Source organism: Perca flavescens, chromosome 20, assembly GCF_004354835.1.
Source record: "Perca flavescens isolate YP-PL-M2 chromosome 20, PFLA_1.0, whole genome shotgun sequence".
Classification (NCBI taxonomy): domain Eukaryota; kingdom Metazoa; phylum Chordata; class Actinopteri; order Perciformes; family Percidae; genus Perca; species Perca flavescens.
The window spans coordinates 10,959,981-10,982,779 of NC_041350.1; the positions used below are offsets into that span (position 1 = coordinate 10,959,981).

The following is a 22,799-nucleotide window of genomic DNA, read 5'->3' on the forward strand; positions in this document are numbered from 1 at the left end:
TCATCATTCTATACAAACCTTAATCTTTTCTACACTCTACATCGGTCTTTATTGACACGCCATTATCACTAAACACACGGGGTGGTCAGGATACAGACACTACCTCGGCTGCAATAAACTGCAAGCCACTTTCACCACGGTGCTGTGGAGTGGGGAGAGATATTAATACTTGTACAGTGAATGTCACTGGTGAGTAAAGTTGGGAGGGCTCAGAAAGCAACTGGGGACCACTGTGTTTCTCCCTCCCCCAACTGGCACTCGGATTTCCATCTGACACCTGGCCTTTGGTCAACGCAGGGGGATACCACTAAATCAGACTGACAACTAATCCTACAGAGTGAAGCTCACTTGCACACACCACGCAAATGCTAAGAAATAACTATTTGTAAATAAGATAACACGATGTGCAAGGGTATTGCACAACGCTTTTCACACCCGTTTTTCCCTGGTGGAAGAACAACACAAAATAGTGCAAGTTCTAAGAATTAGTGTTATCTGACTTTAAGAATTATTTCTTAATAATCCATTGTGTAAATACACAGAAAGCTTTGTCCTTCCTTCTTTTGTAAGCATTGTAAAACAGCAGGAGCCAAGTTAATTGCGGGCATTTGCCAATTTATCATATGCAGTATTTTATACAAATATTAAGACACAATGAAGTGCCTTACCTGTGTGCCAAACATACTGTACCCACACATAGGTACTGGCAGCGAAGAATAGCCATTGCACTGGTATGAAGAGGAGGCAAATGATGTCCGAGGTAAACGCCACACACACAAAGAATACTGAGAAGGCCTGTTGGGTGGGTGGGTGGGGTGGGGGAATGAGAGGTGGTTATGATAAACCAGCAACATATGCAGCAGAGAAAGATGTAGGTTGTTTGTGACCTTAATTATTTCATGCTCAAAATGTAAATCATTCCCTTAAAAAAGAAAAAGGAAATGTTTCCAGCCTTAAGATGTTGGATACCACTTCACAGAAGGATTGGCTGCCATATCTTAGTCCTTCATAATTGGAGTGGTCTAATTCTGAGTGATTCAACTCTGAATTTCATTGTTGAATGGTTATGCAAATATAAGATTTTGGTTCTCATTTCCTGCATCTCTGTGAGACACTGACACACCAACAAACACACACCTACGCAATGCATTTTAATAAGAACAAGCTGTCCAGCATCAATTATGAACTCACTGTAAAATACAACTACAATAGATTAACATTAACATACAAAATTTAGATAACAGGAACACTAATGACCCGCAAGCCTGGTCAAATCCGTAGTTTGTACATTATGTCAGATTAGCGTTCTGGTCCTAAGAGGTAGCAAACAAGGTGACGGTGAAAACAATTTCTGAGTTTTGAGAGTGTAGTAGAACTCAACTGTAAACTGACTGGAAGATTTGTTAAAGAATGCCCTACGTTCATAATCTGAAATGTATTGTCTGCATGGTACACTGCAGCAACGCTCTCTGCCTTCAATATTTACAGATGTTCTCTTCTGTTTATTACCCCTAGTCACCTCCAGCTTCTTAAGAAATGTATTCTTCTTTTGTTTGGGTTTGGCTGTCTCAGAATCAATGTTATTAATGTCAGGGGTTATTCTATGATTCTGAAGGGAAATCATCTGACACTATCACTTTTACGCTGGCTAAGTAAATCACTGCAGGGAATCTGATTATTGGGAGAAATAATCTTTCCTTTCATTGCACCACACTGCTATCTAGCTACTGTTAACGGTTTCTTGTTCACATGACATTTAAAAAACAAGTTATTGCAGAAGGGCAACAATAACCTGGTTACTTAATTCCACATGTAAATACAGTGACAGTAGCGCTATGGTGCAGAACATTCAAAACTGAACATCTCAATGGGAAAATCAGAACATGATGATAACATAAGTCCATAATTATAGCACATATGTAGGTGTAATGTCTTTACATATATATCGTGTATGTCTTTATCATAATAAATATAAAAAGGACATAGCCACTCACCAGCCCCTGGTATCTAAAGGAGTCGTACACACTCCGGATGAAGAGCCAGAATGGCCAGAGGTACTCAAACCTGAACTCCAGTACAAAGTCTGCCAGTAGCACCAGTGCCCACACCACCAGGAACTTCAGGTACAGGAAGGTACTAAAAATGAGAAGAAGAATTGGATGACACAAGTTGTTTTGGAACACAAATACACATTCAAGAGGGTTTTTTTATATTGGCAATGTGATTTGTGCTAACAAGTATGGTACTCCTATAAGGCAAATCATCATTAAGTCAATACATAAGAAGAGATTCAGCTTTTTTGTAAGTGTGTGTGAATCAAGTGTAAGATGCATGTCTGAAGCCTATTGCTGCCGTTTGACAAATGAAATGTCTGTGTGCATTGCAATTTTATTCTAAGCAACTGATGTTTTAAAATGCAACTTGGCATATATACAGAACAATAACATAGACATTGAACAGACGTGTGAAGACATTCTGGACGAGGTCTATGTCTGTACTTGGCATGTTGTTCTTTGATCACAAAGCACGACTGTTTTGTGATGGGTCACTTGTTAAATAATTCAAGAACTGCCCCTCATCTAGATGCCACGTGTGTAACTACTGGCCTTCAACGTTTGGTTTATTAAATACAAAGGAAGTGACATAGAGGTAGGACCTGTCAGGTGTGGCTGGGAAGAACTAAGCAACTTCAAGTTGTCTGAATAGTGCAACACAATCTTCAGAAGTGAGACAAACTGACTGCAGTCTAATCAAATCATGTTTACAGTTAATGATTTGTTAGTGGATGTAAGGCTCATGTGGTGAAACTATAAATAAGCAGACAAAGCTGCTGTTGTGCTAGCTATCATAAGTTACTTTAGCCAACAGGGCAGCGGGTCATTTTGATGCGGCTCGCAGATGACAACTGACGTGGGCAAACAGTAGATAGTCAGGGTTGTTAATTTGTGTCTAAAATCCACTACAACTTATTTAAAATTGCTGTGAAGCAGACCCTGTGACATGGTTCAAAACAGGCTGTTTTAGGGCCTAGCGCCACGGCTAGCTTAACAGCTAACGTTACCTGCTAGCTAATGTACAACGAAAACATAACGTTAGCATACACTACATTATCACTAGCAGCTAGCTAGGTTAATAAGCTAGCTAGCGGTGGCAGTTCATTGACATCAACATCAGGACGTTTCCCATTCTGCAGATATCAAGCCGCAAGCATCCCCATTCAGTGCCCCCCAGTTATTGTCGTGAGGAGGACCCCTTCGTCAGGCTCCATATAAGTTACCTGCCGTATATACCCTCAGTGATTCGGTTCCGTTTTAACGGCCGTCGGAGTTTGCTGCAGTCCGCATTGCGCCGCTTCATCCTCCTCCTCTTGGCTTTGGCCTTCGAGTAACCACTGTAATCTTATCCAGTTTTCTTGTGTATACGGACAAAGATAATAAATGAAGTGCCTGTGGTATATGTCGCTCTTATTATTTTTTCCCCACTGGAAACAAAGAAATAAATAAAGGACTCTATTCGGGAACCTCCTCTTTTGCTGTTAGCGCAGACTCATAAGTCCAAACCGCGCTGCATTTTACGTACGTCCACTTGTCAGACGGCTGGTATATCCAATCAATCTATCCGCCGAGGCTTCTCTCTTTGACGGATACAGAGATGAGCCATTTACGTTGCACCGTGGCCGGTCGCTCAGTTCTCCTCCGCCAAAGACAACAGGGGAGAGCGAGGAGGCGAGTGTGTGGAACGTCTCGCCGTTAAGCCAATCAGATTTTTGTGGACAAATCGGGCATCGCTGATTGACCAATGAACTAATCACGGAGGCGGGTTTTCTTTCTTAGTGTTTTTTGCCTTTGGTTTATTATGAGCAGAACATATGCAGTCGTTGGGACAAAATTCCCTTTGTGCGAGACACAACAACGCCACTTCCAACATACGGGGGTTATTTATATCAGGTCCTTTGAGTGTGGTTCATACAGACTTGCCCCAAGGCCTTGTATGCCATCTATGTTTTGTTACCAGGTTAGTAAGTGTGCACATTGTACGCGCGCGTGTTTGACCCAAAACTGTGGGTTGCAGTTGTCGTTGCTAATAATATGATGAACTTTATGGCTTATTTATCATTGCATTCAGGACCATAACAAAAGGGGCATGATAAAAATACAAAACTGAAGTGACCTTTATGATTTTCGTAGAAAAAATACAAATGGAATTTACTTGCTGTGCAATCTGTTTAATTGGATTTTATGAGATATGTTTTTAGGGTGTTAATTAGCCTATTCCAGTAGTATATTTTATATAGATATGGTAGGCTACCGTTATAGGCTAACAATGCTGCATTTTGTTCTATCCCTCTTCTTGCCAACAGCCTTATTTTTTATGGTAGTTATAAAGACTTCACTCAAATATACAATTCAACAAACAAACAAACTTCTGTGTGTGTGTGTGTGTGTGTGTGTGTGTGTGTGTGTGTGTGTGTGTGTGTGTGTGTGTGTTTGGAGGGCGGGGGGTCACAACAGCTCGCAGCTCCGGACCCATCTCGGCGTCGGGCCTGCTAATTAAGACAGACGTATTCATGCCCAGCAGCTGATAAAAACGAAAAGATGTGCTCGGGGTTGCACCCTGTTCAAAGCGCCTGGGCTACACATGCGTCATTTGGAAGAGAAGTGCGCAGGGAATATGTCCAATGGCTCCTCAGTACGCACCAAGTCTGCGCTCCCGTCTGGCACCTTTGCTGCTTTTTGTGCAGATAGGGTTCATATTCATATATGCCTTTTACATTGAGATTGAAAGCCATGTAAAAGAAGATGGGATTTCCTTCAGCAATTTTTACGCAGGTATGTAATGAGTTTGGAAAGGGGGAGGGTAAAACTATGAGGGTTGAGAGTTTTTTATTTTTTATTTCTGTGGGTCATCATAATTTGGTTCCAGGAAATACATCAAATAAAGGCGAAACAACAAACAAAAAGAAAATAAATCAATAAGACAAATTTCAAAATTTCATCAAAATCAGAGTTTCATTAGAATTTCATCTCTATTTTTTTATATACTATGCTTCCCTCAGTACTTATTGATTATATCGACCCACCCCAGGGTTGAGAGGTTAGCCCAACTCATTAATGAAAAATAAATGTTTAGCTACCATGGTTCTTTTAAAAGCTAAATAAAATGACATGCTAGACTCCATTGAGTATGGGGCAGGGCTGCAGTTATTACTGTTAGGCAGTGATAAGCTACAGGCTACATGTGCTGGTTCTTTAGGAGCAGATGCTGGGTTGTCTCCTGATAATTGAGCTGTAGGCTATAAGCTGAAACACAGCACAAGTGACTATAGGACTGTATTGTGACTTAGGTACCTAGCTGTTTTTAAAGTTACTTCTTTTCTCTTGCAGAGTTCCAGGATGTGAATGTGATGGTGATTCTAGGTTTTGGCTTCTTATGCACTTTTCCAGTGCGGTATGGTTTCAGTGGCTTGGGGTTCAACCTCCTTGTAGCTGTCATGGCCACCCAATGGGCAATCATACTCAATGGAATTGAGTCCTGGTATTACAGAGGAATGATCAGGATAAATTTGAGAAGGTAAGTTTGGTCGTCAGCTGAGGCAGTCATTTGATCACTTTTTTTATTTGATGTCACACATTTGTTTGAACTGATCTCTAATGAATCAATGTGTCCTTATACAGCAGGGGTGTCAAACTCAGTTTCACTGAGGGCCACACTGGAAAATAACAATCACATCAAGGGCCAGACATTTAGTTTATTCACATGCTTTTATGTCATCCAAAAAAGTCAAGGATCTTTGACTGTATTATTGCATCTGTCATATTGCCTTCTCACTGACAGTTCGGTCAACAAAAAGGCCCAAAAAAGTCAGCAATAAAGTGTCTTAGCCATCAAAGAAAAAAACAACAAAAAAGGTCAAAAAAAGCGAACATCGAAAAAAAAACGACGGAAAACGAGCCAAAAGCATTGGCAAAAGTAACAAAAACATTGAAAAAGCTACAAGAAACGAGGTGGGCCAAAATGTATTGTGAACTTAAATTGATATGTGGACCGGATCAAAATCTGTGAGGGGCCGGATTTGGCCCACAGGCCTTGAGTTTGACACATGTTATACAATATCTACAGCCTATATAGCAAAATAAAATGACACTTAATTGAAAAGAGATATATCAAACCAACAAAATTCTGAAATATTACAAACCTCATATATATATATATATATATATATATATATATATATATATATCACAATATACTGTATATGTCAATAGTTAACTTTTTATATATAGCTTGGTGGTTGCTGAGATGTGCTCAGCCTCTGCCCTCATTTCAATTGGAGCCGTGCTGGGGAAGACCAACCCTGTCCACCTCGTCCTCATCGCCCTGCTGGAGGTGTCAGGGTTTGTCCTGAATGAATGGCTCCTCCAGGCTCTGCTAAAGGTAAGCCATTTTGAATGTGTTTAACCCTGACTTCAGTTTCTTAGACCAAGCGTGTGCTCATAATGATGTTTTCTTACTCTAGGTCCAGCCTCTAAAGAGCATCATGCTGCTTCACATCTTTGGGGCCTTCTTTGGACTCACGCTGACCTGGATCCTGTATCGGAAAGGATCCGAGCAGCAATTTGAAAAAGAGAAATTTGACCGCAAAACCGGATTATTTTCCATGTTGGGTAAGGTGTAGGTTATGTTTTTTCCCCCCGACGTTGATAGGGTTTTGTAGAATTTAAATTTAAACCCTGCATTGGCAAGCATCTACATTGTTGAAGCAGAATCGGAATAATCTGCTCTCTGTTCTCCAGGTACTATGTTTATGTGGATGTTTTGGCCTGGTTTCAATTCAGTCCTTGTGGACAATCATAGACCTGGGAGGAAGCTGGGGGCTGTGTTCAGCACCTACCTGGCCCTGGCTGTCAGTGCTGTAACAGCAGCTGCTGTGTCGGTGCTCTGCAGCCCCAAGGGAAAACTCAACCCGGTATGACACTTGATATGTTAACATTATGCTTTTCTATGAACAGAGAATTGGCTGGAGTGAAATTACTTTTACCTGTATAAATACCTCCCAAATATATAAATATCTAATCAAACCAGTATACTTTATACCAGTAAGATCTAATTTATGATAGCGTGTATATCTTCACTCCTCTGTCAGATCCATATGCAGTCAAGCATCCTTGCTGGTGGCGTTGCTGTTGGGGTTTCCATGTCAGTGGTTCATCAGCCATGGGAAGCCATGGCGATTGGATTCACCGCTGCTCTTGTATCAACAATTGGATTCCGATATCTCAAGGTTTTGATCACCCCATGGACACGTACCCCTCAATTAAATAATCTATACACCACAGTTCATCATAAGCTCTTATTTTCCAGATCCACATGCTGCTTGCATTCAACTGCCATGACACCTGCGCTGTCCTGAGCACACATGGACTCGCAGGTCTACTGGGATGGCTAGCACATCTCCTCCTACAGATTAAAGACTGTGATGATCACACAACGTAAGTACATAACTGCCATACGGTTGCCTTGTAACACACAAAAAATACAGCGTTACAGCCTGTGTAATTGGTTCTTTATTTCACAGGGCAATCCGGTTTGCCGTATTTCACATTTGCACTCTCTTCATCACCATCAGTCTAAGTCTGTCCATGGGAATCATTACAGGTAAGTCATAATAACAAAAATCACTGATATATAGATATGCACAATAATTTCAATGCACCCATACATGTGCAATGCATCTCTTGAATCTTGAATAAGTCTTCTCTCTAAAAGGTTTCCATTATCATCATTCTGGCACATAGACTGTTTATAAAAGAGTTCTGGCACAATCATACCCAAAGACAGAAGGTCCCTTTTTAATTATTTAGTCACAGCAGAATGCCACAACAGTTACATTTGACCCAACACTTATCTTACTTTAGGTTTTTAGTGAAATTCAGGTCAGCTTAAGTCATCTCTTTTTACAGTGTAATAACATACAGGTTGATAACCACAGGTGTATATCAACACTGTATAATGCAGCATGCATTCCATTTGTAAGCTTTCCTAATTACTTTTATATGTCATTGTTTAAAGGGCTACTACTTAAGTGGAACTTTTGGAGGCCACCCCAGGACAAGAAATGTTTTGATGATCAAGCTTTCTGGGAGGTAGGCAATCAAGACCTTATTTTATTACAGTTATGGATTTGATATTATTTTGGGTTGTGCTATACCTTAAAAAAAACAAAACAATGTTAATTCATAAAACAGAACTGGACAAAATGTTTTCATCTTTTGCAGTTTCCCCAGCTTGCCGTGCGCAAGTAAGACGGAGAAAGAAGTAGATCAAGTCTGATCCTGGAAGTACAAACTATTTTTGGTGTTCATTCATATCCATGTATATAACTTGATTAAAAGTTTTTAGATTTTATACGTGTAAGTCTGGGATTTAAAAATTTAAATCAAGGTTGAACCGTGGAAGCATGAATGCAAGAGTCCTTTACTGCCCAATATTTTTTTGTTTAATGGTCATCAGAAACTGACCTCATGGTTTGGATGTTACACAAACAAATGGGTAAGCGTTGCAGTCAAATACAAATCCCCATTACACATCCCCTACAGTTCTGAAACAGTTGTTACTTAATGTCAGCAGCGTCAGCTAGTGAACCGTCAACAACAAATCTGGATGACTGCAAAGTTTCAGTGCTGACAAGAGTTATTTCAGGAAAAATACAAAACAACCCCTTATGGTTACATTTAGCAAATGTGTACAGTAATATGAAATATTGCCCTCAATGATCTTTTGTACCATAATAATTTATTTTGTTTCCACTTAAAAGACTGTCTAAATTAAAGGATTTCATAAAAGTAAGGATACCTGAAGAAATGTGGACAGTTCAGAGAAGTAAAGCTCCCAAAATACACATTTTGTTATACACGAGTTGCGAAACATTATAACAACATGGCTACACAGTCTGAGTGCAAATAGACACGTTTAAAAGATATGCCACATTTGAAAATATCCAAAACTTTAAACGAATCTATGAACACTTGTGCTTACGTTACGATTAGCCATTATACAGCAAACAATATAAATTAAACATGTTAATTTGAAAGCTAATAATGTTTATATATAAAGTGAATAACCACTAAAGCATATTGTCTCATACAATATAGATAGTAGAGTGTATAAACAGTGGACATGAAGACACACAGAGTCCATTACTGCCACAGATCCTCTGTACGTCCAAACTTGAAGACCAAACCCCTAACCAGAAGACAAGAAGATAAGGGTTAGTGAAATATTTTTTGAAATGTCACCCAAAACTCACTGTAGAGTCTGTGGAGCAGCACTTATTTGTGCGTTCAGTTTAAATAAAAAGTACATAGGGCTGGGCGATAAAACGATAACAATATGTATCGCGATAGATACATAATCAATATCAATAGAAAATGCGGTCGATAAAACGTTCGATAACTTGTTTTTCTTCATCAGAAGAAACCAGAGGTTGTGAATCAAGTTTGGTTGCATGAACAAAGGCCCTCACTCTCTGGCAACCTAGCAACGTGGGGAGTGACACTAACAGCCAATCATGTAACAGTATCATGTTTGGTTGCGCCACATCGCTGTCTTGTGTTCTTCAATAACGGAACCGGCGTGGAGTGGAAAGTGAGTGCCGGAGCGAGCGAGGAAATTGTTGATAAAACAGGAAAAGTCAGTATGGCAGTTTTGGGGATTTTATAAGTCTGACCGTAGTCAGACCAATGTCGTCAGACCAACACTGGTAATACCATAAACTTGTTTTACCACTTTAGCCGCGCTCACACTTTCGAGCACAGCCGTATTCGCCATCAACGTCCAACAACATCTGCAGCTGCAACACGGCACAAGCAGCAGAGCGCCATGGAGAGGTACTCTGCATCAGCGCCTTACTAAACGCTACAAGCAGCAGACCACCATGGAGAGGTACTCTGCATCAGCGCCTTACTAAACGCTACAAAGAAATAACGAAGGCAGACATGCTGAGCACTGTCCAGAAGCCAGGTTACCAACCTAGCACTAAACCTGCAGAAAATAGTTCCTTCTCAGGTTTCTTATATTTAGCTAACACTTTGCACTATTTTATGACACTTTATTAAGCATTTCTTACTTATTCGTTAATTTTGCACCTTAATGTTAAGAGATAATTGTTAAGTGTTCATTGTGATTTTAGACCCGTTTACATTTTAATTATGTTTTCCATGGTTGTGTTGACATTTCTGCTTTTATAATTGAGGGGATTATAATCAGAGCAGGGTTAAGTTTTAAATAAAAATGTTTAAATTTAATATATTTTTCTCCTGGTCCTTATTTTAAATAGGTCATAAAAAATATCAATAATTGATATCAACCGATATGAAAAACTTATATCGTGATACAGTTTTCAACCATATCGCCCAGCCCTAAAAGTACATTCATGTACTTGCTTTCCTGCAATTCTTAATGTAAACATTGATACTTTTAATAATGTGACCGGTTAGAGGGAACCTTGTACAATTGTACATTGAATTGGAAATCATATTGAAAATGTAATTAAAATCGGGACCTTGTGAATCGGAATGGAATACCCATTGATACCCAGCCCTAGCTGAAGTGTAAGCATGGGTTTGGAGTAAGATACCGCAGAGGACCATCGACTTACCCAAAGAAAATGAATGCATTTTGGAAGAAAATGGCAATACCAGGGTACACAACAGGCTTTTCTGCAAGGGACAACAGAGTTACAGGTTACAAAATAAGGCCACATTTATAATTTGACAAAGTACAACATTTAGTAAATGAAGAGCTGTTCAAGATTGAACTGTACATTTTGCTCACTTGAAACCGCATATTTACATAAAGTTACTGCATCATACAGGCTTCTCTTTAAAAAAATAAAATCACTATAAATTTTTCAAAACACACTTCTGAATTGCTTTAAAATACCTCTCACTGTCACACACTAAAACTGACTACTGAACAGTCTGCGCAAGTCACGATGTGCTAGGCAGAAGAACAGAACTTACTAGGCACTACGAATCCCCCAAACAGGATCCACATGGAGGCAATGAGGGAGCCGAAAGCAAGCATGAAGCCAATGAAGAGCCAAACTCGAGCGCCTGCAAACAGAGATAAGAAAGGGTGCGTTACTGGGTGATGCGACACAACGCTTTATATAAGTTTGTGTTTTACTGCATGAATGCTGTAATGGTAATACAAGGAAACAGTCTGACATCAGGGCAAAAGTACTGTGACAGTGTTAAAATAGTAAAGAAAAGAAACCATCACTATACATGGGGAAAGTTAACAGTTTGTGGGGAAATATACTCTGAATATAGAGCTGTATAGCATATCCTATCATACATACCTGTCTGTCCAATGCAGCCTTCACTGTAGCTGTCTCCTCTCACTTGGCCGTTTGAAACAGCATTTATCCTAGATGTGTCAAATGAGGAAAACAATTATTTACATTATCAAAAGCTACTTAATAAGTGACTTTTATTTGACTCCTTATGCTGACAGTCTCCATGGTAATTGGATACAATAAGAAGCTGGGAAACGTGCTGGGAAATAGCAAATCGCTCCAATTTCCCCCCAGGGAAAAATGTAAGTAATTCTTATGCAATGGCCCTGGAGTTGCTCAGTTGTCATAGAGATGGTTTAGTTGGTGAAAGATTAAGGAGGTCATCCACATCTAACACCAGAGACCATTCTTTAACACAGGCAGGGGTACAAAACCCCACACCCCTATTATACAACCACCAGTTATCCTGTAGTCTATATCACCGGATCTCCCTCACCTTCACTTTCTTTGTGTTGGCAACTCTGGTTGATATGAGGACTATGATTAACTGCTCCTCAGATCTCTGCAGGGTAAATCCAGACAGCTAGCTAGACTGTCAAATCTGAGTTTGCTGTTGCATGACTAAAACAACTTTTGAATGTACAATTGTTCCACCAAAAGTAAGTTCCTTCCCAAGGCTATTTTGCAGAGGCACTGATGCTCTGTCCGGCGCCCGAGACGATTGCGATTGGTTTAAAGAAATGCCAATAAACCAGGGTTTTTCTCCTATCCAAGAATGTTGTGTGGACTAGCCAGAACTTTCTCCTTAGTTCTGTGGAGGAAGGTCTGGGAATGCGAGACCAGTTATCATGCAACTTCAACTATACTTTCTCCATGACAAATGAGCAGCTCCAAACGCTGAGGAAGGCCTGGTGATGGGGCATTAAGCTTAAGAAACACCAAATAATTAAACCTTGTTGGAACGGTTTGATAAACTGAAGAATCTAACATTTCCTGTGACAGAAAAAGTCTGCAAAGGCAGTCTTACATGAGAAAGGCCACTGTAGCGATGACTCCACAAGTGTGATAGGCGTGATGAAACTGTCCCTGGTCAGGATATTTCACTGCTGCATCGATGATGATCCACCAACCAGTGAAGAACTGCAACAAAAGATCCACAGTTTAAAACAGGAATCCACAGCTCTACATAGACCATTAGTAAGTAGGCAAACACAGACCAGGAAGACACATCACAGTAGCCTACATATCCCTTCTGTAGCTACAGTAGGCTACATCTGCCCTCCGGAAAATGAAAATAAAAACAGGAAAATACCAGAACTCCAGCAGCTATGGATGCGATGGTGTTTCTTCTTTCACCCCAGTCCACATTGCACTCGCAGTCTCCGCACCGGATTCCGTCCAGAAAACCTGACATAATTCTGGGAAAAGGCGTAGTGTACAACAATGTGTAAAAGCAAAAACAACATAAACTTTATAGAAACACTCAGTCATCTCGACATGACACATGTACGCTATATTTAATAGTACAATTCAATGTTCCCAAACACTGTTCAGAACTATGAAAACCAATGTACGTTTGTGCGCAATCGCTGTGCTGTATCGATGATGCTTAACTCCCTAGCTTACATACCAAGCACCAACAAACACCAACTATTTGTACACCAAAGCTCGATAACATCTATTAAACAACAAGATGTCGATGTATCCGCTTTATAGCTGTTAAAAATATAAAGTGTATTTATACAGTAGATAAAAATAAAACAGGGCTGTGTCGTCGGATTCTTTTGTTCATCGCTTTGGCACTAGCAAACATTTCCTTGAAGGTTTCTTCTTGCTACGAAGTCGATACAAATAATAGCATAACTAATACGACAACGGTAGTACCAAGCGAAAACACACACCTCAAAACCATTTATTGGTTGTATTGTCATTTTCAAAGGAATTCTTACCTTTTATTTTCGGTTTTTGATGTGAACCCCCTGGATAAGCCTGACTTTGCTTCCGACAGAGCTCGGTCATGCACATGCGCAGTTCATACACAACCGTTTGATGATGGCACCTCAGAGACGCTGTTGATATTGGTGCCTTCAAGTGTTGTGGACAAAATGGTAATTTGTGCAAAATTACAAGCACATGAAATGAACTACTCATAAAGTATAGCCTATTTGGTATCTAGGGATATTAATATGTTAGATGTGAAAAGTTGTAACGTATAAATGAGTGCATAGGAGTGGTAGTATCACCTCGTAACTCGTTCATACTAAAAGTGATAAATAGAAAACAACATACTACATCCGAATTTTCTTCTGTAAAACAGTGCAGTATATAGTAGTGAATATATGTGCTACCTATGTTACAAACACTCACCATACTATGCAAACCCCACTCCGTTATTATGCTCTTCCTTATTTCCAGAGAAAATTGTCGAACAAGTTACTTACGGAATATACAGTCTATGCTTACGGGTCATTAAGTTGGAGGTAGGAGCTTAGCACTAGTTCTTGAAGGAAGCACCGAATCGCATACTTTCACATTTACTTATGAAGCTGTTGCAGACTGCATCACACGCTGGACTCGATCCTGAAAATAATAAACGAGTAGCCTATATTTGTAACTAATTTTAAATATCGTAGCATAAATACAAAACAATAAATACTAAAATATAATTCAAACAGTAACTGTATAACTAAAACGATAGGCCATGAGAAAGCAGATGTTAAACAAGGGATTTATGTAAATTGTATTTTATTTCATGTGTCTAAAGGACTATTTGCATTTGACTCTGCTTAATCCATGGTTCAGTGGCGTGAGTGCAGAACAGCAACATTTGTGTTTAAAACATGCTGTTTATAGAAACAAGGGGAGAAAAGTTTACACTTTGGTTATTATCTCAAAGCAGAGGAAACAACTTTCTGAAAGCAACCAACAGAACATTTTCCCAGATCTATTGTTTGTTAAGATTATCTGTAGATCTTCTTGAAGCCATTTTCTGCATGCTCTGATGAGAGATTTGTGCCCATCATGTGTGAGTCACAAGGGGCCTTAATGCATGCTGCCAACCCTTTCATTATTCACAAACCTTAATGCCTGCAACTGTGAACAGAGTACTAGAGGACATACAGTATCTGGGGCTGTAGCATCAATCAGCATCTACTTTATTGTCGATGATCACATGGTGTAGCCATTCACAACAAACATTTGAATAAAGAGATATCAAGTTAGTGGTCCATACAAATATGTTGAATTTGAAATTAGCATTTCAAGAATAGTACAACTACTTTAGTTGACACATCTGAAAATGATATAAGCCTGTTTAAATGAGTCAACAAGATGACAATTGTCTTAAAAGACTCCAAGCAATTGCAAGGCTACAGATATGGACAGAAAGATGACACCAAAGAATCCAATATAGCCATAGGCACCATTCATCCTCTTGGCTGGATCTGGAATTAAACATAAAGCAGACTTTCACCAAAGCAGAAGTATATGAAATATCAATAAATACAATAAAATAAATACTGAACTATTTGTTCACAGGGGAATGTTTTGGTCTGATTTTGAAATTCACACCTAATATTTGGCAGATTATACATTAAATTGCCATTCATAAACTACTTAACTTAAACACATACCGTAAGTTAGAATTCATCGATAGTTTTTTACTATGTTTTGCTCAATGCTATCTTCTGTAAATGATTAAACAAAACTAGGTGAGAAGCAACAAAATGCTCTGGCAATCACTGTACTGTAACTTCCGTGACACACATCTAATGCTACAATTATGAGTATTATATTGTGGAAATTATAAATGGATTGTTGTGAGTTGAATCTCTCTCAAGGATTTATTTACACCACCTAGCATGGGAGTCATTTTATCACCAACCTTATAACTAGCAGTACAGTGGTGGATTGTGTTTTATTCCTTAAAGGCTCTGACCCAAGTACTATTATATAAAATATTACATAGATTATAAATAATATTGGCAGTGTGTAGCCTAGAACTGTGTGTAAATGTAGACGGATAAAAAGAGTGGATGAACTGAGTTAATGTGCTTTTTTTCCCCATTACATTACATTAATACAATGTCAGTCTTACCTCCTGTGTAGTAGCCCCAGGCATAGGACAACCTGCTGGTCACCCAAATAGCCCCCAGCACAGAAGCTGATAACTTTGTGAATAAAGAAAAAGCGAATTAATACCAACAGTTGGGAAATAGAGCGGCGATCCAGTTTGAGGAAAAAATGCTTCATCACTGTGACTCTGGAGAATTTATGCCAAAGATCACAATAATTTCTTGCCCCTCCCACACGTGCGATATGGTGTGTGGTAACAAGTTTAGTAGCCCTAATAGTATGGCAAAATAATATAAACAAACACAAAGTTAATACGTGGCTATGTTTGATTAGGTGTGTTAAAAAAAAATAAGTATACATACCGGGTACACAAGAGCTGCAATGGTCTGGAAAACAAGCCACTGAGGATACACCTCTAGGGTGTTCTGATGTGCTCTCTGGATACAGTTGAATACCTGCTCCTTGTCACTGTACATAGTGGGGTACTGTAAGGTAAAGCGAAGATCAAACATACAATACATTAGCCAGTGTCAACTTTACTTCTACTTGTTTTCATTATTTTCCACTAAAGTCAAATTTGAACAACCTTAACATCGTACTTCTTCCTGGCACCGCCAACCTTAACTGCCAAATACCCCAGCATGATCCAGCTGTAGAGGAAGGTAAATATGACATATCCAAAGTTGGACGGCAATACAGTCAGAACGTCCATTTCTTCTCGATAGGTTGGCCTGCGTTTCAAGTTTTTAGAAGACGGTGGCGTGCAGCGTGCAATCGTGGAAGTGGAGAGGCAGGAAATACAGGAATCAACAAAGTAATCAGAGTCGAGCTTACATAAGATATCGCGAGATTGCTTGCCTCCCCGCGATATTACGAATCCCACTATGGCCACGCCAAGACCGACCCTTCAATGGCATTCACACACTACTATTGGCCAGGCGTCCCATCGATATATATCTATGAGGCGTCCATGCGTATATGTCCTATCTCCTGACCAATCCCCTAACCCTAACCTTAACCACTGGTGAAATGAAATGCCTAACCCCAACCAATCGAGCTGCTTCGTAGGGCGGTTCTTGGCGTGGCCGTAGTGGGATTCGTAATGTTGTTGCCTGCCGAGGTTGTAGGCTATTTAAAGGGCAATACCACCAATATTTTTCTTCTTCTAATATATTAGTTGTGTTGCACAAAAGCAAAGAAGAGTTGCAAAACATAATAAAGCATGTGTACAATTAAGGACAGGCTTTTTTCTTATCTCCACTACATGCCAAGATGGAACTTAAAGGTCCCATGCCATGAAAATTTCACTTTATGAGGTTTTTTAACATTAATATGCGTTCCCCCAGCCTGCCTATGGTCCCCCAGTGGCTAGAAATGGCGATAGGTGTAAACCGAGCCCTGGGTATCCTGCTCTGCCTTTGAGAAAATGAAAGCTCGATCTGGAATCGGAAGGTTACCTTCCCTTTCTCTGCTTTGCCCACCCAGAGAATCTGGCCCACCCATGAGAGAGAGACATCATGGCTTTCAAACGAGCAGGATTAGTGATGAATTATTAGTTAAAACAGGAGAAATGCTAGCAATTTTGTAAGCAGTACAGTGGATAAAAGATACAAGACCATTGAGAGCAATCATTTGTTCAGACAGCAGACCAGACATTTTGAGATTTACAACAAAGTTTGTATAATTCAAATGATTGGTCTTAGAGTAATATGTTTTTTTATATGGATACCGGCACTTATTGGTATCAAAGGAAAGGAAATGACAGACATAGTTGCAAAAGTGGCTACAAAACATAATTACCGGTACATTGATTTGGCGGTTAGTTTCAGCAAAACAGAAGTTAAGAGCATTATAAAACAGAGATTGAAAGAAGCAATGCGAGGAAGAGAGGAAAGGACGATGGTTTCACAGAGTAGGCCTACAAAGGAAAGCGGGAGGAATGAAGTGCTGGAATTAAGGAGCAGGAGAGAAGAGACGATTATATCAAGACTTCAAGTGGACACACTGGACTAAACAGTATCACTGTTCAAAATAGGTATGCATAATACAGGAAGATGTGATTACTCTGGGCAAGAAGAAACAGTACAGCATTTATACTATATTGTCATAAATTTTAGGGAGATAGAAGACTTTTGATACAAAATCTCACAAAGATAAAAGTAAAATCGAGTGTGATCGAATACGTATTATGGAATGGAACTCAAGAAAAGAGCTTCATTAATTGCATTGATCTATTTTGCATATATTTTTTCTGTTTCTATATTTATCGTTATAGGCAAATTCCACGTACAGGCAACTTACTGTGGCAATAAACTATTTCATCTTAGACAAATTAATATGAATGAGAAGATATACGTTTTTTTATTTATTATTATTATGTTATTTTATGTTTTGTGTAAATATTCTAAATACTAGATATTCTGATTCACACCCCATACCAATTGGTGGCGGTAATGCCCCAAATCGTTGTTTACCAACCGCCAATACACCTCAAAGAAGAAGAACACGTGACTGGAATTAGGCTACTAGCTACGGCTACTACCCTACCACTGGTTCGCTTTCATTAGCTGGAGTGACGACGACAGAGACGGTTCAACATCCACGAGGAGAAAACGGTTGCTTCAAACCAACACAATTGAGCATTTTTGAATTTTATTCGAAATATATCGTCGTGTTTACGTTTTCTGAAGGCGACTTTTCTGATATATTGTATATTTTAAAGTCATCAGGAGGACCAAAGGTTTAAACTCAACGTTACAGTCGACGGTAAGTCCATAACGTTACAACGACAGCTTCAGCTTTCATTTAATGTTAGCTGACTTAATGTTTACTTTCTGTAAACTGTTGCATTTAACGTTAATCGACTAAATATACATGTATTGTCTATGTAATTTGTTTATGTGCGAATTATTTGGATATAGCGTTTTTGGAGTGATAACAGATGGTAGCAAGCTAGTCCGGCTATCTTTAGCTGCGTCATTCCGGAAATTTCCAGTATTTTCCAGTCGGCCGCTGCTGCAGTATGTTGCTTTGCTCGCAAGGGGCATCACCGAGGAAACAACTGTTACACAACAATAGCCGTAGGTTTACAGACTGTGGGTGATGTTATCAAGGCACTAAAACACCTAATGATCCACATTATTGCTACATTGACTAACGTTACAAGGGGCCAGCCCATTCGAAGTTTTTATTTTACTTAGATATTTCTACATTTGTCATTTCAGCTTGTGGCAAAAAAATAACTAACAATGGCCAAGGGAGAAGACTCACACTCTGAAATGGCCGACGTTCGACAGAGAGATGGCATCAATGTAATCTTTGACCAGAACAGCCCTGCCTCATCTCGCTCCCGCTCACCAGCCAGAAGCAGCGGTGGTGGCAGACGCTCTGTTGGCTCTGGTCGCCACAGGGGACGTGGCACCCATGGGCGACGTTACAGGTCTTCATCGTCGTCTTCGTCCAGCAGCAGGTCTTCCTCTCACACCAGGTCCCGCTCTCACCCTCGTTGCCACAGACCTTCTTCCCGCTGTCGCTGTGACAAACATCGCAGAAATGGCCGTGAGCGCCGCTCCAGGCATTCCAGCCGCAGGTACAGGAGGTCTGTGAGTCGGTTTTCCCAATCCCCACCCAGAACCCACAAAAGCGGCTCAAGGTCCGAATCTTCAGAGCATTCTGTCAACTTAAATTTGGATGGTAAGATGATTTGCTCAAAATTAGGGAACAGTCACTACTCTTATTTGTATTCATTGCCCAAAGAGGCACACTCTGACTTTTTTTAATTGCAGAAGTCCTTAAATCTTCTCTCATAACTTTTTGTGTTCCCCAGATAAAGAAGAACTCCTCAAAACTGCAAAGTCCAATGCTACGACGATTCTAGGAGTGGAGAAGCTGGAACTTCCCGAGAGGATCCTAGAAGTGGAGAAGCTGGAACTTTCTGATTGTGTGAAACCAATCCTGTCAGAGCAGTCGGTGGAGTTCAAATGGGTGTCGTCAGATACATGGGTGAGACAAGACCCTGAAAAGACTCTGTCACAGGTGGGTGTCTCCTCAGCTACGCATTGAACACATCACACACTAAAGAATCACGTGCTACAGATTCTTTTTAAAGGCATAGACACATTTTTTTCCATCTTGAACTACATGATGGGGAATACAAGGTAAGCGGTGTTGAGTATTTTAGAGTTATTTTTCAGTTTTTCAAACAACTTGTGCCTAACAGTGCACTGACCATTAATACATGTTTACCACATGGGTAAGGGACTCATAGGTCTTTGGCTGTACAGGACAAATGGTTTTTCATAAAAGTAAAGTTGCAACAATTATACAGTGCATGAAGCACAATGTAATGTCTACAGATCTATTGATTGATTTTTGAATTTCCTGTGTCTTATGTTAACCTTTGGACCCCTGAGGGAATACACATGCTCTCTGTATTTATTCCTGTCTTCATAGATAACATGACAGTGGTCTCCTTCACTCATCGGCACCTGGGATTAAAGGGCTGTCATGTGACTTGGGTGACGACAATATGTGTTTGCGTGAAAGGTTATCTGATAACTCTTGTAATGTTCACAATGTGTAAGTTTATCAACTAGAGGCTTGCAATTAAACAAACACATATGTAGATTGCCTCAAAATCAGATGATGCACACAGTCCATAAACATGCTAAATATACACATAGATACGTAGATGATGCAATTCAGCTATTGTATTACACTGACTCCACTTCATATAGATAGGTAGTAGATTTTTGACATTTCTAATGTATTCATGCTTGCAGTTGAAATGGGTCATTGTTATTTAGCAGAATCCTCCACTCGCTGATGGAGCACAGGCGTGTGGACTGCATTATAGTGACTATCCCTGTCAAGAACTAAAAACAGATGAAGAACTCCTCTCCATATGCCAAAGATAAGTTGGTTCACCAGCTGCGTGCTGAGGGCTGGGAAACCTACGTCACCATCATTCTGCCACTGTAGACAGAAAAGACAAACCTTTACTCTATTTTTCTTTGCATTTTATTCTGTTTCAAGGTCTGTCCTTGTAGGATTCATTAAATGGTCGAGCCAGGCCTTTGATGGCAGTGGGACGGGGGTGTTAAGTGTTGAAGCTAACACTTAAATAACAATGCAATAGAAGTTTTTTTTTTTTTTTTATTCATTTCTTAATTATTATTTTTTTACAATATTAACAATGGGAACTATATCCATCTATACGAACATAAACTGTCAAAGCTCACCCTACCATCAGTTTTACACACGTGTCTAACTAGGTTTGGTTTTCTTGTCTCTTTCAAACAGAGCATTGAGGGGGAGTCTGATAGGTCCAGCCCAACGATGTCCCCAAAAATGAAAATCTCTTTCAGCATTCATGTAAGTGACTTAAATTGCATCTTCAATGGTTAATAGCCAAACCAAACTGCTTTACTTTTTTCCTGGGTATATATTGATGTATTCTAATGTCTCTTTCTCTCCTAATCTTGTCCCGTTAGAATTCTGTGGTCAAACAAACAGTGGCAGCTTCATCTTGTGCTAAGGTAACTTCCAGAATGGACATCTATGAAAGCAGGAAGCCCTATGGTCACTGGGTTCCAGTCCAATCAGACAAAACCTCCAAAGCACGCAAACACAGACCCGCCACGTCACACTAGAGTGGCAGAGTACATGGACGTTGTAAATATTTTGTACATATATTTTACCATTTCATGGTCAACATTTTCTTTCAGATGTTAAAAGTTAAGTGGAAAGAAGTGAAGATTTCATCCAGGTGGGATTATTTTTCCTTTTGTTGTATAGTGTGCTGGTTATGATTGAATAAAGATTTATTTGATAGATTGTTTCTGACTGCTTTTGTAACTAGTCTTGTAGATCAATGAACTGCACCCAGTGAGTCAATCTTGAGCCTTGATAAACTGTTTAGGGAAAGCTTTAATTGGAGTTAGGTTTTAGAATTGGTAGAGAACACTGACTAAAGTCATGCAAGCAGAGAAATGAGGTTTTAACTGACCAATAGTAACTCTATACAGTAATATTCTTTACTGCTTACTAGAGTAAAGTAATGGTGTATTTGGATATATTTTTCTAAAGGGTTTTATCCTACAGTCCAGCCTGAGTGTTGGTGTATGGATTTAAATCAGCTGCATTTTTTATAATGACCAGTGTCAGTATTATACATTTCAAAGTTTTTGTCTGTGTCACTTAATTAGGAATGGGTCATGTTTCAGACTGATGTGGTAGCCTGGTTCCGGACCTCTGAATTGCCAGCATCTCTATTTGTTTGATTTTAAATAAGAATGAAGTGATAATAAATGGCAAATCAGTCTGAATATCAGCCTAGGTGATGCAGTGGCTCTAAAGGTACACAAATGATTCCAAGGTATGTATATAATGCTACGCTATGTGACAGGATATAAGTATTTTCAAAAACCGATGATAGCTCAAATAATTACACAGTAGAGCAAAAAAAGTTACCCATTATCTGTAGTTCATTTTGCTCAGAACAGAGCCATTAATAATGTTATGTGCTTTTCCTACAATCTCTGCCGTGAATGACACCTGTAATAATGTATCATTAACTACCTAGTAATCACAGGCACAGAATCATTTTTTTTGCCTGTGGGACTCTGATGGTGATTGACATTTGGTGATCATCTAGCTGATTACACATGATTTGAACATGTTCTTTCTTGAGTAACTTGATATATCCTGCTGTTGTGGCTGCTAAAGTGACTGGTTCTTGGCACATGTTAAAAAAAAAATACTAGTGTATTATTGCCAGAAGGTAACTTATCTATTGGGTAAGATAACTATGAAGTGAGTTTGATACACTTTTGTACTCCCAAGATTTCTAGGCTGATATTTACATACATGTCACAATCTGCTGATTATGTCTGAGTGCCAGACTGCGTGTCTCCTGCTGTAAACTGACTTGTAATTCTGATTAATTACTTTGACGAGAGATAAGACATGCAAATACATAACACGGGGAGCAGTTACTGAGAACTTAATACACATCAAGATCATTGATATGCAGTCTCTAGTTTGACCAGACAAGGCAGAGAAGAGAGACAAGGCTTTGTTTTGTAATGGAGTCATCCTCATAGCACTCATGGAGTCATAACATAATAGGTATGGAAAAAAAGATTTGGTGCTTGCAGTCTTTTGTCTATGGAAAAAAAAAAAAATCACTTATACAGTCATTTTCCTAAGTTTACTAGGCTTAAAACATATCCATTTTGCAGGAAACCGTTTAACTGGCAGTTGGTCTTGGAATAATTAAAGCTGTCAGATTATCTGAGACACAGCAGTTAATTTATGCAGTGTTATTCTTTCTACGATTCCCAGACAATGTCCTCAGGCTAATCAGATAAGACTACACAAATATCCCAATCATAAACCTGAACATTTAATCCACACCCTCAAAGCT

At 39.4% G+C, this 22,799-nt stretch overlaps 5 protein-coding genes across 11 annotated transcripts in view; 2 read left to right on the forward strand and 3 right to left on the reverse strand.

Moving 5' to 3' along the window:
- maco1b (macoilin 1b) overlaps positions 1 to 3,703 on the reverse strand; it is a 16,179-nt gene extending 12,476 nt beyond the window's left edge. For both annotated transcript variants that reach the window (XM_028566019.1, XM_028566018.1), the window contains exons 1-3: positions 3,278 to 3,703; positions 1,995 to 2,136; positions 669 to 795 (exon numbers count right to left, since the gene is read on the reverse strand). In XM_028566019.1, the coding sequence (XP_028421820.1) occupies positions 669 to 795; positions 1,995 to 2,136; positions 3,278 to 3,357 (349 nt within the window). In that variant the 5' untranslated portion in view covers positions 3,358 to 3,703. The remainder of the gene's footprint in view (positions 1 to 668; positions 796 to 1,994; positions 2,137 to 3,277) is intronic.
- A 162-nt stretch (positions 3,704 to 3,865) lies between these two features.
- Positions 3,866 to 8,412, forward strand: rhd (Rh blood group, D antigen). 3 transcript variants are annotated; one of them, XM_028565953.1, is made up of 11 exons: positions 3,866 to 4,014; positions 4,494 to 4,829; positions 5,385 to 5,571; positions 6,285 to 6,435; positions 6,518 to 6,665; positions 6,795 to 6,967; positions 7,145 to 7,282; positions 7,363 to 7,490; positions 7,577 to 7,656; positions 8,071 to 8,144; positions 8,277 to 8,412. In XM_028565953.1, exons 2-11 carry the CDS (start codon positions 4,679 to 4,681, stop codon positions 8,301 to 8,303), a joined length of 1,257 nt encoding a protein of 418 aa, XP_028421754.1. In that variant the 5' UTR covers positions 3,866 to 4,014; positions 4,494 to 4,678; the 3' UTR covers positions 8,304 to 8,412. The 3 variants fall into 3 exon arrangements, with proteins under 3 accessions (XP_028421754.1, XP_028421752.1, XP_028421753.1); XM_028565951.1 differs by having other exon boundaries at positions 8,071 to 8,412; XM_028565952.1 differs by having other exon boundaries at positions 4,512 to 4,829; positions 8,071 to 8,412.
- On the reverse strand, positions 7,829 to 13,381 carry tmem50a (transmembrane protein 50A). The gene is made up of 7 exons (XM_028565954.1): positions 13,249 to 13,381; positions 12,612 to 12,717; positions 12,327 to 12,439; positions 11,363 to 11,430; positions 11,022 to 11,114; positions 10,658 to 10,718; positions 7,829 to 9,243 (listed from the first exon to the last, which is right to left on the reverse strand). The coding sequence occupies exons 2-7, from the start codon at positions 12,711 to 12,713 to the stop codon at positions 9,198 to 9,200; spliced, it is 483 nt and encodes a 160-aa protein (XP_028421755.1). The 5' UTR covers positions 12,714 to 12,717; positions 13,249 to 13,381; the 3' UTR covers positions 7,829 to 9,197.
- A 1,040-nt stretch (positions 13,382 to 14,421) lies between these two features.
- On the reverse strand, positions 14,422 to 16,220 carry mgst3b (microsomal glutathione S-transferase 3b). Its single transcript, XM_028566112.1, has 4 exons — positions 15,960 to 16,220; positions 15,736 to 15,858; positions 15,396 to 15,468; positions 14,422 to 14,742 (listed from the first exon to the last, which is right to left on the reverse strand). The coding sequence occupies exons 1-4, from the start codon at positions 16,083 to 16,085 to the stop codon at positions 14,642 to 14,644; spliced, it is 423 nt and encodes a 140-aa protein (XP_028421913.1). The 5' UTR covers positions 16,086 to 16,220; the 3' UTR covers positions 14,422 to 14,641.
- Positions 16,221 to 17,907: 1,687 nt separating this feature from the next.
- rsrp1 (arginine/serine-rich protein 1) lies at positions 17,908 to 21,205 on the forward strand. 4 transcript variants are annotated; one of them, XR_003691154.1, is made up of 5 exons: positions 17,908 to 18,139; positions 18,598 to 19,066; positions 19,200 to 19,408; positions 20,179 to 20,746; positions 20,866 to 20,876. XR_003691154.1 is itself a non-coding variant. In XM_028566783.1 (5 exons), the coding sequence occupies exons 2-5, from the start codon at positions 18,622 to 18,624 to the stop codon at positions 21,022 to 21,024; spliced, it is 885 nt and encodes a 294-aa protein (XP_028422584.1). In that variant the 5' UTR covers positions 17,909 to 18,139; positions 18,598 to 18,621; the 3' UTR covers positions 21,025 to 21,205. The 4 variants fall into 4 exon arrangements, 2 of the variants coding, with proteins under 2 accessions (XP_028422585.1, XP_028422584.1); XR_003691155.1 differs by having other exon boundaries at positions 20,182 to 20,746; XM_028566783.1 differs by having other exon boundaries at positions 17,909 to 18,139; positions 20,675 to 20,746; positions 20,866 to 21,205.
- The last annotated feature ends 1,594 nt before the right edge of the window (positions 21,206 to 22,799 follow it).

What these genes read in the sequence shown, in the direction of transcription:
- rhd (XM_028565951.1), top strand. Translation starts at nt 4,679, where the DNA reads ATGGCTCCTCAGTACGCACCAAGTCTGCGCTCCCGTCTGGCACCTTTG. An exon ending in TCCTCCAGGCTCTGCTAAAG is followed by an intron (nt 6,436 to 6,517) that starts GTAAGCCATTTT and finishes TTCTTACTCTAG; the next exon opens with GTCCAGCCTCTAAAGAGCAT. An exon ending in TTGGATTCCGATATCTCAAG is followed by an intron (nt 7,283 to 7,362) that starts GTTTTGATCACC and finishes CTTATTTTCCAG; the next exon opens with ATCCACATGCTGCTTGCATT.
- tmem50a (XM_028565954.1), bottom strand. Translation starts at nt 12,713, where the DNA reads ATGTCAGGTTTTCTGGACGGAATCCGGTGCGGAGACTGCGAGTGCAAT. An exon ending in GCTACAGTGGCCTTTCTCAT is followed by an intron (nt 11,431 to 12,326) that starts GTAAGACTGCCT and finishes TGACACATCTAG; the next exon opens with GATAAATGCTGTTTCAAACG. An exon ending in AATGCATTCATTTTCTTTGG is followed by an intron (nt 9,244 to 10,657) that starts GTAAGTCGATGG and finishes TCTTCTGGTTAG; the next exon opens with GGGTTTGGTCTTCAAGTTTG.
- mgst3b (XM_028566112.1), bottom strand. Translation starts at nt 16,085, where the DNA reads ATGGACGTTCTGACTGTATTGCCGTCCAACTTTGGATATGTCATATTT. An exon ending in GGAAGAAGTACGATGTTAAG is followed by an intron (nt 15,859 to 15,959) that starts GTTGTTCAAATT and finishes TTTACCTTACAG; the next exon opens with TACCCCACTATGTACAGTGA. An exon ending in TTGCAGCTCTTGTGTACCCG is followed by an intron (nt 15,469 to 15,735) that starts GTATGTATACTT and finishes TTATTCACAAAG; the next exon opens with TTATCAGCTTCTGTGCTGGG.
- rsrp1 (XM_028566783.1), top strand. Translation starts at nt 18,622, where the DNA reads ATGGCCAAGGGAGAAGACTCACACTCTGAAATGGCCGACGTTCGACAG. An exon ending in TGTCAACTTAAATTTGGATG is followed by an intron (nt 19,067 to 19,199) that starts GTAAGATGATTT and finishes TGTGTTCCCCAG; the next exon opens with ATAAAGAAGAACTCCTCAAA. An exon ending in CTGAAAAGACTCTGTCACAG is followed by an intron (nt 19,409 to 20,674) that starts GTGGGTGTCTCC and finishes TCTTTCAAACAG; the next exon opens with AGCATTGAGGGGGAGTCTGA.